Here is an 18,249-nt window from a genome sequence, read left to right on the forward strand (position 1 = left end):
TGCATTTGTTCAAGGAGCTGAGTCTCTACCTCCTATTAACACTGGGAGGTCTATAACGAACTCCAATGTTTAGTAAAGCTACTACCTTTTGTAGTACGCACACCTATGTACAGTTCCATCCATAAAGCTTCAGACTCCTCACACTCTCCATCAACTAAGTCCACTTTCACACTCGCTTTGAGATCACTTCTCACATAAAGACAGACACCACCACCCATGCGTTTTACCCCATCTTTCCGAAAGAGAGCATAGCCAGGAATATTAATAGCCTAGTCATGAGAAGAATGAAACCAAGATAAAGTATTGCCAATTAGATCATAGTTCTCTTCGTGCACCAGAGCTTCCAACTCGCCTATTTTGCTTGGCAGACTTCTGGCATTGGTGAACAAACATTTTAATTCATTGTCACATTTTGCTAACTTATGTTGCATTTTTATTTTTTATTTTAGTACTAATAATACCATCTCTAATGGTTGTTTGTAACATAGGTCCTTCATATAATCTGCCATAGCCCTCCTCCCATTTTTCCCCATTCCACTCACCAATAGGGGCTGACCCCTGTCTGGCCTGTCTGCCCCATTATAATCTAATTCACCCACCCCTTCAAATCCTAGTTTAAATACTCCTCCAGCCTTCCCATAAATCTCTCTCCCAGCACAATAGATCCCCTTCCATTTAGGTGCAAACCATCTTTAGCATATAGGTTGCACCCAAATGTCAGCCCAGTGCTCTAAAAACCCAAATCCCTCCTTACACAAGGTCTTTAGCCATGCATCCAGCGCTCTAATTTTGATCTCTTTTTAAGTATGGGGACCACGTTGGCCCTGGGCCAATCCAGTAGTACCATTCCAGTCATCGAGTCTGGGCAGCACAGTAGTGTAGTGGTTAGCACTCTCGCCTAGCAGTAAAAAGGGTCGCTGGTTTGAATCCCAACCACGACACCACCTGCCTGGAGTTTGCATGTTCTCCCTGGCCTGTGTGTGTTTACTCCAGGTACTCCGGTTTCCTTCCACACTCCAAAGACATGCTGGTAGGTTAATTGGCTTCTGCCCAAAATTGGCCCTAGTAAATGAATGGGGACCTTGAATTGTGGGCTCCTTGATTGTACAGACTGGTGTGAGTCTACAATGTACAGGGATAGGGACAATTGTAGATACTCACTCACTCACTCACTCACTCACTCACTCAGGTTGAACTGGATGGACTGGTGTCTTTATTCAACCTTACTAATTATGTAGGTCTTTAGCCATGCATCCAGTTCTCTAATCTGCCCCTGCCTTTCCTGTGTTGCGCATGGTACAGGAAATATTTCAGAGAATATCACCTTGGAGGTCCTTCCTTTCAACTTGCAGCCTATTTCTTTTAAATTGGTTCTTAAGGAGCCTCTACCTTCCATATTTTCTGTCATTGGTTCCAACGTGGACCAGGACAGCTGGGTCATGCCCAGCCCCTCCCAGTAATTTATCAATCCGTTCCACCACATACCGAACCCTGGCACCAGGGAGACAGCAAACCATTTGGTTGAGGTGATCCTGGCAACAAATTATTCTATCAGTCCTGATTATAGAATCCCCTATTACCACCAACTGTCTAGGCCTACCTGCACTCTCCTCACCACCCCTACTAGATGGGCTGCTCTCCCAGCTTTTACCTCTAGGGCTGCCACCTCTGAGCTTGATACCCCCACATCTTCACCCAACTTGGTGAATCTGTTAGGGTGCTCAAACCCAGGGCTGGCCTTCCTTTTCTGTGACTCCCTACCACTCCCTCTAACTACATTAACTCGTCTTCCTACTTGATAATCCTGACTTACCCCTCCCCATTAACCCTACTAGCCAGAGGACCCCTTTCAAGGTTGTCAGTTCTGCCCAGTGTTGCAATTTGTTCCTTCAGATCTCTAATATGAGCTTCCAGAAGGGCAACCTGCTCACATCTGTCGCAGCTGTATCCATCCTGGAGCTGTTGCTCCATTGTTGTATACATGCAGCACACTGTGCACTGCACAAAACCTTCAATCTTGCTAGCACACATTTTCCCAGTTACAATAATATTACTAACAGGAAATTTCAGATGTTACTTACAGGTTTATTGACACCTGTTATAATCTCCTGTTTAAAACTCTGGTTTTTAACTCGCCACTTAGTCCAGTTCCACTTGGTCTAATTTCCAGCAAGCAAAAAGGTGGCAAGCTCAGAAATTAGTTCTACAGAATTATTTTTTATATAGGACCTGAAGCACCTGTGACCAATTAGCCACTCCCCTTAACTGGTAGTCTGGCGAAAAAAAAAAAAAAACTGTATAAAAGGTGAAAATAATGGTTTAGGGGCGCTCTTAATTACTCTAATAGTGAAAATTACCTAAAGCAGGGCTCGACAAATCCCAGGCGCCAGGTCGCCAATGCGACCAGAAATCGCAACCTGGCGCCTAAGCTGCCACCAGCCGACTCACTATCGATGCCCCAGACATGCAGCAGCATTAACACTGACTGCCGTCGTCCTCCCTCCTTCACACTCTGCAGCACCGCGCTGTGTGTGAAACTGACACGCAATGGAGAGAGGAGGATCTGTCAGCCTGATGTCGGGGTGGGCGGGACCTGGTCGGGGTGGGGGCGGGACCCAGCAAGCTATCAAACACCAGCCAATGGGATCTGGGCGGGCTGCTACGTGTATGTGGCCCGCCCCTTTTCTTAAGCAGCCCAATCGTTGGCTGGTGTTTGATAGCTGCTGAGTCCCGCCCACCCCGGCCGGGTCCCGCCCACCCCGGCCGGGTCCCGCCCACCCCGGCCGGGTCCCGCCCAGCCCGACATCAGGCTGAAATCTGACATATCCACCTCTCTGTTACTTGTCAGTTTCACACCCCGGCAGGGTCCCGCCAGCTCCTCTGTTACATTTCAGTAAAAGAGTGCTCCGTGTGAAACCTGCCAGTGCCAATCAGTGCCACCTGCCACCAATCAGTGCCAACCAGTGCCACTTCCAATCAATACCACCTGCCAGCGCCAACCAGTGCCACCTGCCAGTGCCACCTGCCAGCGCCAACCAGTGCCACCGCCAATCAATACCACCTGCCACCAACCAGTGCCACCTGCCACCAACCAGTGCCAGTGCCAACCAGTGCCACCTGCCAGTGCCAACCAGTGCCACCTGCCAGCGCCAACCAGTGCCACCGCCAATCAATACCACCTGCCACCAACCAGTGCCAGTGCCAACCAGTGCCACCTGCCAGCGCCAACCAGTGCCACCTGCCAGCGCCAACCAGTGCCACCGCCAATCAATACCACCTGCCACCACCAACCAGTGCCACCTGCCACCAACCAGTGCCACCGCCAATCAGTGCCACCTGCCACCACCAATCAGTGCCAACCAGTGGCACCTGCCAGTGCCACCACCAATGGGTGCCACCTGCCACCACAAATCAGTGCCACCTGCTAGTGCCAACCAGTGCCACCACCAATCAATACCACCTGCAACCACCACCCAGTGGCACCTGCCACCACCCAGTGCCAGTGCCACCTGTCAGTGCCACCTGCCAGTGCCGAGTGCCACCGCCTGTCAGTGCCACCTGCCACCGCCAACCAGTGCCACCTACCAGTGCCACCTGCCACCACCTACCCATGCCACCACCAACCAGTGCCACCTGCCAACACCAACCAGTGCCACCGCCAATCAGTGCCATCTGCCAGTGACAACTAGTGCCATCGCCAACCAGGGCCACCTGCCATCGCCAACCAGGGCCACCTGCCATCGCCAACCAGGGCCACCTGCCATCGCCAACCAGGGCCACCTGCCATCGCCAACCAGGGCCACCTGCCAGTTTCTAACCAGTGTCACCTGCCAGTTTCTAACCAGTGTCACCTGGCAGTGCCATCTGGCAGTTCCACGTGCCTTCCAGTGGCAACCAATGCCACCTGGCAGTGCCAGTCAGTTCCATCTGTTGCCAGCCTTACTCTTTCTGGTCAGCCCATACCCCTGATGTAACAGCGTTTCAATGGAGTTATTGACTGGGTGCTCCATTGTGAGTTAGGGATAGGGGGTGAAAATGAGTGGCCTTACCCCGGGAGCTGAAAAAAAAACTGGCTCCTAACTTTTTTAACTGGCTCCTAAATTCAAAGCAAATTTTGTCAACCCCTGACCTAAAAAAACTCAATAATAAAAATGAATAAGCAATAAATATGACGTCAGTGATAAGTATTCTACTCGTGATCAAGTGACCAGAGAAAACTCTTCACAACTTAATTTTAGTTCAATCACACAAAGTCCCATAAGTGTGTCACTCCAGCTTCTTTGATGAATGATCTCAAAACCACCAAGTGCAGGGAATCTTGTAAACTGTGAAAAGAGAGCAGATCCAGAGAGCTTACATATACCTCCACCGAGGAACAACACCACCCACTCGTGAGATGCAAATACAATCTGCTTACCAGATATGTTTGACCACTTTAATCTAAAAAGTAAGTCAAACAGCGCTTGTACAGGTAAGTGCCTGTTCACATGAATGTTGACATGGATACACAGGATAGTACGTCCCCTTTCACAGTCTCAGGTATATAGAGAGAGAGCAGAACAGATCCATAGCGTAATACTGATTTTTATTAAAAGAAAATATAAAACAAACAGCCAAATGGCTTCTTACCTTATGTGCCCGACCCGGCACTGGGGCTGCTCGCCTTCGAAAAACCACACAATCCGATCGATACAGTGTATCCCTTCCGTAATTCTTGATATGGTGTGCATTCCAGGCCGTCAGGCCGACAACCAGATAGCCGGATATGGCGTCAGGAGCGTGACCAGGTACTGCTTCGACGTACGTTTCGTCATTAACGTCTTCAGGTATAAAAGGTGTTAAGCTGCAGGGAAAGACCCTAAAAATGCAAACACAGCAATCACCAACAGTCAAAAGCAAAACAGTTTTATACTCTCCACTCAAATTTCCCACTCTTCAGTTTTCCTGTCAGATGCAGCCTCGGCGGTGCCTGGATCAGAGCGGCGATCTCCCACTGTGTCACAAAGCTGGATTTTAATTTCCTGGGCCGGCGCCTGCAGTAACAATGTCCTGCCTCCTGTTATAAATCTCAATGATTCGATGTCCCGGAATTGGATCAGTGTGCCGTCTATCACAGGAGGCAGGACACTGTTACTTCCGCCGGCCGGACAATTCAGCTCCGTGACTCAGGGAAATCGCCACTCTGCGAGAGGAGGGAGGGGAGGACAGATGACACCCCAGCAGGGTGTGGACCCCGCCCAATTTTTGGCGCCATTACCGGCACCTTTTTCTTCTTTTGGCCGAATGGCCGACACTGTTTTCGGCTGATATGTTTCGGTGGCCAAAATTTTGGTGCACTTCAAATTTTTTTTAGTAGCAAGCACTATTTTTGGCATCACTCATGCCGATTTATATATCCTTGTTTTAATCACTAGGTTTGGAGCAGCAGCTGCAAACTCTAGATTAGTAATCAAAAACATAAGTTTATAGTTTTTTCACAGTTGGCACAAATGGATTTACATTTTACACTTCATTATCTGTCTGAACTTTTGTCAACTTATTACTCTCTCTCCCCAGACCTGTACCAAACACCCTCTCCTTAAATTCTACTTGCCTACACGTGATGGGAGACAGAGCCTTCTCCTGCTATGGGCAAAACTCTGGAATTCACTTCCAAAGAACGTCCGAGAATCATCTTCTCTAACTCATTCAAATTAAATCTAAAACATTTTTTTTTTGGCAAGCTTTCACATGGTCCCTTTTTTTCCCTTTCCTGTTTTATCCTGTGTATGTCTTGTGTCATCTTTCTAAAGCACTTTAAAGGCGCTATATAAAATAAAGTTTATTCTTTTTTAACATAATGTGACAACCACCACCACTTTATTGCGACATGTTATATTGCTTATGGCACAGCTCGAAGTAGAGGCGAAAGCTTATCCCTGTGTCCCAGAGCATGGGGTGCAGGCTTGTCCTAATATGAATTCAGAGGGCTAGTAAAAGTAAAGAGGAAAGGACCACCGCTATTCCCGAGCAGCCCAAGTGCATAAATGATGAGGAGCAACCTCAGCCTACATGTTTCCATCAAACCACACACCACCATCTTATTCTCAAGGGTCTTTGCTTTTCAAACATATCTATTATTTTTGGGGGTTTTAAAGGCCAAGTTCATCTGTAGGAGCATGTTACCTGTTACGTCCATATTTGGGGTGTAACATGCACCTATACACCCACCTTCTGCTGCCAGTGCTGTCTGCTCTTTGACAGTGGGGATCTTCTCTCCTCCCACACAGCAGCATTACTTGTTCAGTTTCCTGTAAATGAACTACAAATACAGTTTTTAGTTCTCAATGAGGTACAGGTAAACGGCTAAATGAAAGTGCAGGATCCTGACATTGCACCTGTGATCTGCTGATCACAGGTACAATGCTTTACAGACTACAGTGTAAAAAAAAAAGGCCCTTTTTTTTTATCTGAAAAAATATGTGCATTAATTTTATTTTTTTATTTTTATTTTTTTGGAAAGGTGAATTTTATCTTTTAACTAATCTTTTAATGTGCAAAAAAATGTTTTGAAGAAAAAGTGGTTAATCTATGTGTCCATGCACATTAGGGAGCTTACAGGCATATTTTCAGAGGAGCTTTTAGAGGCAGAAAAAAAAAGCTTCAGAATTGCATTTTTGAGAGGAGTTCAGAAAAAATATTTACTAAACACTCATAAACGCAGTGCTTAGGAGCATATGACATTTTCATAAAAAAAATGAGCAGGGGGTAAAAAAAAAGTGTGTTATTTATTACAAGTACTTGTATAGTACTGTCAATTTACACAGTATGTGTGTGTGTGTGTGTGTGTGTGTATATATGTATATATATATATATATATATATATATATATATATATATATATATATATATATATATATATTGTGTGTGTATAACATTCACATCAGACCCTGCCCTCAAGAAGTTATAATAGCAAATGCCCCTAAATTCTCAAACTTTTGTGCAATACAAGCCACTATGAGCACTGCATCTTTTAGATGAATTATTTTCCCGCAACCACAGACATTGTTAGAAAGAGAATCCCTCCTGACGAGCCTATAATTTTTGCTAGGAGCTATAACTGTAAATGTAAAATCCAGCAGGCTGGGTTGTATTCAAGTTGATGGATCAACTTGGGTACGTTCAGCTTGCCAATACATGGTTCGAATCTCGGCTGCTTCCTGCTGAACCAGCTAAAATGCAAACTGTCTATGGCCAGCTTAATGTATAACCAAAGGCAAAACTTTTTTTTTTTTTTTGTGTCTGTGCCCTTGTTGGGGAGATTCACCCACCCTATTTGTCCTGTTCACCATTATCATTGAAAGTGAAAGAAAATTCTACATTTTGGGTTGTCCCCAGAAAACTTATAGTGGAGAAATCTTCCAATGGGGACACTAGTTCTGGTGACCAGGGGGCTCCCAAGGAATTCCCAAGAGAAATCTCTGCAATGGGACACACATAGCAGAAATAAATCTGACCAGGGTTATAACCCACCTTTGCTTGATCCAAAACAAAAATAAAAAAGTTTTGCCTATAGATCTACTTTAAAAGAAAAGTATGGGATTTTTTTTATTTTTTATCCCATACTCATATTTACCTAGGTCAGTGATGGTGAACCTTGGAACTCCAGATGTTTTGGAACTACATTTCCCATGATGCTCCACTACACTGCAGAGTGCATGAGCATCATGGGAAATGTAGTTCCAAATCATCTGGGGTGCCAAGGTTCGCCATCACTGACCTAGGTGAATACAGCATTGGTCCAATGCTGCATCTGTCCCCGCCGCCTCTTCACTGAGAACTGAGCGATCGAATACCACAAATGGCTCGGTTCTCTCGCCTCCCTGAGCGGAGAGCTGTTCACTGTCAATCAGCAGCTCTCCTGCTTTGCTCCTCCATGCTCAGCAGCTTGCTGAGAGGCTAAGACGCCTATCAGTGCAGGCACCTGGCGGGTCCAGACTCCCAGAATCGGGATGTCGCGGTGCCTAGACTGATCTTGGTGATGTCAGGTCAGCAAAACAAATTGCACTCCTGTTACCCATAGGAAAAGCCCAGCCAAATGAGCTCAGGTTGGACTTCTCCTTTTAAGTGTAACAGAAAAAGTTGTTTCATTCTCCTTGCTGCATGGCAGGGCTTTGTATCATTTAGAATTGAATGGACAGCAAAGCCTTTGGCAGGAAGAGCAGTGATCTATGTATTTCATCAGTGGTCAGAGGTCTGCTTGAAGTTCATCTTCCAGATTACGCCATTGTAATCCTGTGTTGCTATTTAACTTCATGTAAAGACATTGAAAACCTTTAACTTGGGAAAAAAAAAAACTTTGTAAATGCATGCCACACGGTGAATATTTTTGAGTGCAGAACAGCCCTCTGCCATGTGGAAATGAGAATCTTTCTGAAGTCCAGGAAAGATAAATGTGAAGCACATGCTCCCAGAAAAACAGATCCGGGTGTTCTGGAAGTCTAAGCTCACAAAGTCTGCAGTAGCTGTGCTCCCAGGCAATAGCTGCATAATGAGAAAATGGTGTGTGTGTTTTGTGGATTGGCGCGCTTTATAAGTGCCTAAGCACGTAGCTGCTTTCCACTTACAATCCACAAAATACGCAGCTTGGTGTCGCAAGTCAGGGCCATTTTCCATTGGAGTATTAAAGAAAAACGAATGTCACAGTTCATTGAGGACAGTTTTTTTTTTTTATGGCTTTGTTAGGTTGGAGGATGCTCCCATTACACAAGAAATATTAGATAGGAAAAGTGCAAGCTTACAGGGTAAAAATGAGGAGAAATAAGGAAATTCAATAAAATGCAGTTGAGGGCAAGCAAACAAGTAAACTGATGTGTATTTGACAGCACAGGATATTTGCACTGGCAGTAAATAGATACTTGGCGGTCACCTGGAAGTTCTACCTTCTGGAAACGACTAAATGTCTCCACTTGCGTGTTTGCTTGTCTTTAATGTGAAGACTGTGGTTTTCGATCCTTTTTACAAGTTCCAGTATATAGAATGAAAAAATTCTCTACAACGGCTTGACTTTAGATGCAAGAAAGATGCGTCTCCTGTGCACTGGTCTACTTGAGGACCACAACACTTCCCAAGATCTTGCTGCTGCTGCTACGTTTTCAAGCTTTAGCTAATATATATTCCTCCTAGCGAGTTTAGTTTAATTTAATGGGAAATTTCTCAGACCAACATAATACAGCTCTAGAAACATACAAAAGGAACGCAACTAGGTAACATTTTCATTATAGTAATTGGAGACCAGTAAATAACTAATAACTTTGTTATTTTTTTGCCATTCTGGATCTTTGGAGCATAAAGCCAGGAATCTTTAAAACTATCCCTTTCAGTGGGGTATGCCTGGTAACCAGAAGCGGGTTAAGTGCATGTTCTGTTTAGGAGAGAGAAGAGCCTTTACTTGATCCTCTATTCATCCAACAGATGATGCTTCCCTGTGCTTCAGTGGTGGACTGGCTCTCAATGTCCATCCAATGCAGGGCTATAGACCCTGTACTGGTCTTGTTCATGTCAGAACTGGGACCAGTCTAAGCAGTGGGGAAGAGTGGAGGATATGGTAAGAAAACCTGCTTTTCTGTATCCCTTGTACCTAAAGGCGTTAATTAAACTGTTCCCATATTTTATAGTTTCCTGCAGTTGGGCTTAAGGTCCCGTTCACAGCTGGTCATTTTGGGATTGCGGCATAATCACTACAAACGTAAAATGCAGATTTAGGTTCCATTATTTTTAATGCCACCTAAAATGTGGTGCAACTTTGCCACGTTTGTCGCGCGATTTATTGCATGGCAAATCGCGTTACATCAAACTTGTCGCCCAGAAGAAGCTCCTGCTCCTTTTTTGGATGACAAGCTTCACACAATGCGATGTGCCGTGATTGACAGTTCAATCAAAAGAATGGATAATGATCCAAATCGAATGAAAACCGCAACAAATAGCTTCATACATCAATACATAGTCTAGAAGAGTTCAAAAAGTCCAACTCCAATAAGAGTTCTTGACCAGCAGGATGCAAGCGTGACAAATCCAGTGATACACTACCACAGTAAGTCAGAGCCTGTCACCAGAAGCACTGGACCTCTTAATAATGAGTTTATGCATGCTTAGGTGACGTCCTGAGGATCCAACCTAAGGGCAACCACAATGAAATGACCACTTCCACAAGACTTTCATATTTGGACCATAGAAAGGAAGCAGACAGGGCACATAATGTAATCCCTTTTATAATCACATTTTTATAGTTTAAAAGCAATGGATACTCGCATGGAAAGCGGAGAGCAAAAAACGTGACCAGTTACTGTTACCTTTTAGGATCTCTAATCTATTCCCAGTAACTGACTTTCGATGCCTTGTTCCACACTGTGCCTATGAGTGGAGGTAGCCATCTTGGCATGGGCGTAGCATAAGGGGTTGCAGGAATCACAATCGCAACCCCGCCCCTAGCTCCAGGGGGCCCATGCAGCCTCCCTGTCATATTATCCTATCCTCCACAAACTCCAGCTCCGATCTGCCCTAGGGCCCCACAGCTAGAGCTTCAACTAACGATTCGTTTTTCTGTCGACTAATCTATCGATTATTTTTTCGATTAGTCATCGACTACACGATTATTATTATTATTATTATTATTATAATTTTTTTTTTTTTTATTAATCTAGTGTTTTTTTTTTTTTTGATTAGCTAATGAATCCTTTGGATAACCTTACAAAAAATAAGTACATAAAAAAAAAAAAAAGATAAAAGAATATAACTAGTACATATATATATATTATATATAAGTATGTACTTATATTCTTACCTTTTTTATGTACTTATTTTTTGCATAGTTAAGATAAAAGAAAATATATATATTATAATATAATATATATTATATATATATTCTTTTATCTTAGCTTTATATTTTCTGTTCAGAAATTCATGAATGTTTATAATTTTATTTTTTGCAGTTTTCTTTTTTTAAGGGGGAGGGTGTGTGGGGACAGTGTCAGTGTGTTTTTTGTTTTTTTTATTATTATTTATTTACAATTTTTATTTTTTTATTTATTGTAATTTCTTTTTATTAGCCCTGTTGGGGGGGGGGGGGGGGGCTTATGGTGAGATATCAGATGTCTTAACAGACCTCTGACATCTCCCATTTGAGACAGGGAAAGGCACTGGGGACAGAGATTCTCCAGTCCCTTTCTCTGCAGCCTCTGCTGCACTGATAATGAATGGAGAGAAGACAGCGGCTTCTCTCCATTCATTAACCTCCCTAGCGGTAATCCCGAGTCTGGCTCGGGTTGGGAATTTACTAGCAGGAGCAGTAACCCTGAGCCAGACTCGGGATCACATCGCTGGATGCAGGGGAGGACACAGTGAGACTTACTTACCTTGTCCCCTGGATCCAGCGATGTCCCCCGCGCTGTGTGAGCGAGCTGTCCTCCGCTCGATTCACAGTGCCGAATGCCGCCGAGCTCCGTTCCCTGTGACGTTACGGCGCACGGGAGCGGAGAACGGCGGCAAATTCAAAAAAGTAAAAACACACACAGCACTGTAATCTTACAGATTACAGTGCTGTATTAAAAAATTACACACTTTATCCCTAGTGGTCTGTGCAGTGCCCTGCATGCACTTTTATATTATAAATACAGTTTTTTCTGCCTGGAATTTGGAGATTGTCCATAGCAACCAAAAACTGTCCCTTTTTCAGTGTTTTAGGATTTGATTACATTATTGAATAATTTTTAGTATTCTTTATTATATTATAAACTTTATCATACCCGGGATGTCTGCTAGACTCTGATTTGAAGAGATTTAAGAGCGTTATTCCTAAGAATTACAGGACTACAAAATAAATGCCAGATTTCCATGCAAAATAATTGTACCGCTTTCAGCACCTAATTCCAGACTGAATCATACCGCCAGGGAGGTTAACTGAGACATCGTAATCACAGGCAGTTACAATATTTCAGTTATGTGAATGGACATAGTCAGTGGTTACTGACTCTGTCCATTCTGAAAACGAAGGAGCCGTGTTTACCGGCTCCTACCTCCGCTCTCCATCCTGAGATACCGAGGGGGGGCAGCAGCACAGAGTTGGAGAAGAGAGAGGGGGGCGGCAGCACGGAGGGGGACGAAGAGAAGAGATAGGGGGGCGGCAGCACAGAGAAGAGAGAGGGGGGCGGCAGCATGGAGGGGGAGAAGAGAAGAGAGAGGGGGGCGGCAGCACGGAAGGGGAGAAGAGAGGGGAACAGATGCACGGAGGGCGAGAAGAGAGGGGGACGGCGGCATGGAGGGGGAGAAGAGAGGGGGGCGGCGGCATGAAGGGAGACAGATGCACGGAGGGGGAGTAGAGATGGGGATACACTGAGCACTGTGACGCATCGGCGCCCTGCACGCACGTCGACGTATTTTTGTACTCAACGTAATCGATTACGTCGACTCATCGTGGCAGCTCTACCCACAGCCATGCTCCAATACTGGGCTTCCACTTTGCCTTCCACAGTCCACACCTCTCTGTTCTCATTGGCTGGGGAGAAGCTGTGAGCCATTTTCTGAATGGAGAGGAACATGGGGTGAGAACAGCCCAGGATGGGGAAGTGTCTGTGCTGTGTTCTGGCAACATGGAATGGTAACCAAGCTCAGCGAATTAAGAGGAGAAGAGTGCCGTAAGCCACCTCCCAGTGTCTCCCAGTCACCAGCTGGGATTCTTTGTACCCCCCCCCCCCCCCCCCCCCCCCCCCACCCCAACCCAGGGAGATGTCTGCTTATCCCACTTCCCTGACAACTGGGGAAAAGACACACACCTCTAGGGGGTGACTTTCTCCCAACACCTGCCAACATTGACAAACCTTCAGAAATTGCTAAAACAAATCCCTTAACACCTTCTGAGGGGCTGCAGGCTCCAGATTTTGTCACATGGCTTTGCTCCCCCCCCCCCCAGATCTAAGTTACCCCTCCTCCCTTGATGCTATGCCCAGCTGCTGCGCTCCTTTCCCATTATGGCACTATACTGCTGCTCCTCCGCAGGGCTGAATTCACATTTATCTACAACACAGCCAGTCAGCCATGATCTGCACAGGGTGTATTTGCCTACTGCAACTACACTGCTGTTCAGACCATAGAATTTCACATGTCAGAACAGCAACATAAAAGCCAGATACACCCTGTGAAGGCTGATAGACTGTGTTTAAAGGAATGTGATTCCAGCCCTGTGTAGTGTGTGTGTAGTGTGTGTAGTGTGTGTAGTGTGTGTAGTGTGTGAAGGGGGGGTGGGAGGAGCTATATACAGTGCTGGGATAGGAAAGGAGCTCTGCCAAGTGACCTGCTAGGGGTCCCTGTCCTCTGATTCTCCAGTGGTGATCCCTGTCCTCTGATGTAAGGAGGAACCCTGGGAACTCAAAACTCTTAAGCCACTTTGAGTATCTTGGCATGCGGTGGGTGTATCTGCACGCACGGTGGTAGTGGTGGGGCCCATGTCGACATTTGCATTGGGGCCCACAAGCTTCAAGCTACACCTCTGCATAGATACCTCTGGTAGAGGTGTAGGGTGTTGCTTACTCTTGACCTCTCCAGTGACTGGTAATCTAATTACTGATGGGAAAATATTTAAGAAGCTGCTGGAGAGGTGCAGAAAGTTTGGATTCATAGACAGAAGCAGAAGCATTGAGATACTTGTGGGTCCTTTGATACAGTTTATTTTCCAACATGTAGAACAGTGAGCAGCTTGGTAATGACATCACCAGGTCTCATTCCAAATCTTGAGGCTAGTAGTCTAAAGCACAGTGATCTTGCACTGCAAGTAACAGTCTAGTAGAGCTGCACGATTCTAGAAAAAATGAGAATCTGTTTTTTTGCTTAGAATAAGGTTAACAATCCTCTCACGATCCTCAGCGTAACATCATCTTTCACGTTATACAAAAAAAATGGGCTAACTTTACTGTTTGTTTATTTTTATCCCCCATAAAATTGCTATTGAAAAACCACTGCGCAAATACAGTGTAACATAAAATATTGCAATGACCATCATTTTTTTTTCTCTAGGGTCTCTGCTAAAAAATATGTGTATATAATGTTTGGGGGTTCTAAGTAATTTTCTAGCAGAAAATACTGATTTTAACTTGTAAGCAACGAAAAAGGTTTGGTCTTTAGAGGAAGTAAACCCTGATGGGTGTTACTTCATCTTTGTTTCCCTGCAAAGGTAAAGCATAATGGGCTACTATGCATCGAGGAGAAGCCTGCGATGTTCCCGTCTTCCTCGCTAGTAGCAAACATCCATTCTTCACCCATCTTCCTTCCAGGGCCACGAACTCCGGCTCTGTGACTGGCTGGAGTCGCGTGACGTCACTCCCACGCATTTGTGCGGGAGCCGCCTTTAACGGCATGACCCGAGCTAGAAATGGCATAGCGTACCCTTTCTAACTCCGGCACATGAGCAGAAGAAATCACTGTATGCCGATTTGCAAATATCTCCTAGACCGTGCAGGTCTGGAGGATATTTCAAGCACCTACAGGTAAGCCTTAGTCTAGGTCAGCCTTTCTCAATCTTTTCAACACAGAGGAACCCTTGAAATAGTTCTTCAGACTCGGGGAACCCCTGCTAAAAATTAGAAATCCACAACTCATGATACAATAGTGTGATGGTTAGTGGGTAGAATGGTCCTTACACTTGTTGTCATTGGGAAGAATTACTTCCTTTCACATAGCTAAAAAGATCAATGGTGTCAATGGGTACTTATTTGAGAGGCAGAAATTGCCAAAAGCTGAAGGAACCCCTAGCAACCTTTGGAGGAACCCTAGGGTTCCACGGAACCCTGGTTGAGAATCGCTGGTCTAGGTTTACCTGTAGGTTAAAGTGGTTGTAAAGGGTTTACAACCACTTTAAGGCCCCTTTCACACTGACGTCCCGTTCAGGCCCGCCTGTCAGTTTTTCAGGCGGACCTGAACGGGAGCTCTATGGAGCGTCGGATGTCAGCGGTGACATGTCCGTTGACATCCGACCCGCTCCGATCCGAAAAAGTGTAACGGAGGAAAAAGCTATTTTTCCACCTGTCTGCGGATCGGATAGGGTGACGACGGGCACTGCGGTCCATCGTCATCCGATCTCCCATAGGGGAGAGCGGCGCTGTGACAGGTCTGTCCCTGCGCAGTGTGCAGAGACGGACCTGTCATCTCCCTGCTCAGCGGGGATCGGCGGAGTGATCCCCGCTGAGCAAACGGATATCCACGGGGCAGATCAGAACTGATCCGCCCCATGTGAAAGGACCCTAAGTGGTTAAACTAGCTTGATTTACAGACTGAAGTTCATTCCTTTGATCTAAAAGAACTAAATGTTACAATGTTTCTCTTTATTTCAGCCTGGAGCAATGTTGATAAACATTTGCCAGATGTGTTCTTTTTTTGTTTGTTTGACAGCTCTGAGTAGAGAAGGCTCTGCACTTGTTACATGAATGAATCATGAATCTGAGTTTCAGCCATTTCTGGGTTTATTAAAAGTCAGCAGCTACAAAAAGTTTTTTTTAAATAAACGCACACTCAACTGTCCCACAGTCCAGCGATGCGGCTGCCCAAAGCCTCAGTTTTCTCCCCCACCTCTCCCCAGCATGGGCACGGTGTGTGAAGCCGCAAGCTGTCACAGCCGGGTACGCACTGCATATATGCGAGTTGCGCTGCATGTCCTGAATGGCCGGGCAATCTTGTGACAAGTCTCAGAAGATTGCAGGCAGGGAGGGGAAAAGGAGAACTTCCACTTCAGTCGCCTAGGTGACCCGAGCAGAAGTGGGGGCTGGATACCTGTCCAAACTAGGTAACTGCTCCCCCCCCCCCCCCCCCAAAAAAAAAAACTTGCCAAATGTGGCATGTCTCGGGTCAGGATTCTTTAAAGCGGAAGTTCCACTTTCGGGTTAAACTCCGCTTTAAGATCATGCTGGAGGTTGAATCAAGATTGAGATTTTTTTTTTTAATGATTAATCATGTAGCCCTAGGCATTCCAGGCAAAATGTATATAACTCACAAGTTCTGGGAGGTTTTCCCAGACAGAAAACACCCCAACAGCCTATATGTGAATGGACACATAGGATAACATACTGGCTGCAGAAAAAAATATCTGAAGCCAAAAACAGCAGCTGTAAAAATGTCCAGTGTGCTACTTTTGAAGCCAGGGACAGCCATTTGAAGAAGGGAGGCAGCATACATGTTTCTCTTCTTTTATATTGCCCAGGCAATAGTTTTGAATCTCCTTGCTTAGATGTTACTTTGCTTTTTTGGTACTTTTTTCTTTCACAAGTACTAAATACACAGAGACTTTTCCCTGAATAGAAGAACTGTTTCAAGCCAATCAGAACCTTCTATTAACCAGTGTTTTTTTGTGCAGTTATTAAAAGAGAAGTGCAGGATAAGAAAAATAAAATGACATCCTCACCTACTGTGTGTAGTTGCAGATCTGATGCTGCAGCTCCCCTCTGCCACCTCTGCACTGATAATTGAACAATCAAAGACCACTGATCGCTCAGTTTTCAGCTCCACTCTGAGCACAGGGCAGTGACTGTCAGCCACCAGCTCTTACTGGCGAACCAGACTGTGGAGGGGACAGGAGTGGCTGGCCCAGGTTCTCAATGGCGCGTTGAGAGGCTGAACCAGCCATTGGTCAGGCATCTGGATTGATCACTGCAAAGCCTGGTTCGGCTGTAACGTTGGCTGTTGGCTGAATCTGGGTCTCAAATGAATGAATCAAGTGAATGAAGTGTGCAATTTCAGGCAGACCAGTAGTACAGATAATTTATGGACATACCCTCTCTTCGTTGTCTTCTTGTGAGATAAGCTCTTTTACTGATTGTAAACTGGACTGTGAATGGGGGAGAGTCTGATCAGAGGATTCTGAATGGCTGGATCACAAGCCTAGCTGAACAGTTTCTTATAATATGGCTGATAAAACGGTTTGCATGCATTTATTTCAACTGCGTAAATGACTATTTGCTTGGAGTTCAACTTTGATGAATGCATCTCATTGCTTTATTTGTATATCTTTTTTGTTAGAAATATTTGTCTGTCGTATTTTGCTTATGTTTTTCTATGTTCTGATCTGAAAATTTGATTAATATTTTCCTATTTCCAACTTGCCTCCCCTGTTTTTTGGCATAGGTTTCTCGACTAATACATACCAGTTATGCAGTACAGAGGAAAAATGTTGCAGCCTCAGGTCCCGAAAAGTACACAGAGGCTTTTATTAAAAAACAGATTGAAGAGTTCAACATTGGAAAAAGACATTTAGCCAACATGATGGGAGAGGATCCAGAGACATTTACCCAAGAGGATATTGATGTAAGTATAGTTGTTCTGTTGGAAAAGTAATTTAGTGTGTGGCTTTGTACTGAAAACCCTTTAACTCTGGTGTAACTGTCCCAAAACCGTGTGAATTTTAATCAAACTGTCGGGATAATGCTAGTTATATTAGAAGGGCCAAATCAAATCCCTCTTCATGGCCTTGCCACATCACCTTGCCCTGGATTGTAAAATATTTTTAATGCGTTGATAGTCGTGTTGGCGGCAAATTCTGTATGCATTCTTCATGTGGCTGCATTGAGCTATCTTTCTGCCATTCAAGAACATTGTTCTTTCTTTTTCTTTTTCTTTTTTTTTTTAAAGACAAGCATTTTTGGTGATAAATGCAGGGTTAGCATATTGTCGGATGGTCACCATGGAAACACCAGTAATTAGGCAGACTGACATGTAGTCCATTCATCAATGTGATGCCTCCTGTCATTAGGAGATACCAGTTCATAGAAATAAACTTTTTTGTATTTTTAGTATTTAAAAAAAATAATAAAATTAAGTTACTAGGCAGCAGTACAGTAAATATTAAATTGAATCTAAATTTTTAGAGTGCCTTTTATTAAAGCTAAATGTTACACAATGCATTATTCTGTGTATTATACATATTAAAGAAGACAAGTGACAAAGCATCTTATTTGTTTTGTTACCCTGTAATCAGAAGTACAGTTTTTACTTACCATTGTCTTTTTTTTTTTTTTTTTTTTTTTTTGAGCGTGTCCTCCCTTTGGGTTTTCTGAATAAGGCAATAATTTGGGTGGCATGTTTTTACTGACTTTATCAGTATACCAGATCTGGTTTGTATATAAATATGAGGCACATCTACAGGTATTTTATTGTTTTATTGATACTCCGGTCAAAAAGATGAGGAAAGGTTTAGGTTAGAATAATGGTGGCAACCTAATTGATTTATGTATT

The 18,249-nt window shown here is 44.5% G+C and overlaps 1 protein-coding gene across 1 annotated transcript in view; it reads left to right on the top strand.

The window, feature by feature from the left end:
* Positions 1–18,249, top strand: part of MRPS9 (mitochondrial ribosomal protein S9) — a 136,764-nt gene that overhangs the window by 23,510 nt on the left and 95,005 nt on the right. The window contains exon 2 of the mRNA XM_077482677.1: positions 17,143–17,322. Coding sequence (XP_077338803.1) covers positions 17,143–17,322 — 180 coding nt within the window. The remainder of the gene's footprint in view (positions 1–17,142; positions 17,323–18,249) is intronic.

This window comes from Lithobates pipiens, unplaced genomic scaffold, assembly GCF_037356315.1.
Source record: "Lithobates pipiens isolate NorthernLeopardFrog02 unplaced genomic scaffold, aLitPip1_a1.2 Scaffold_16, whole genome shotgun sequence".
Lineage (NCBI taxonomy): Eukaryota > Metazoa > Chordata > Amphibia > Anura > Ranidae > Lithobates > Lithobates pipiens.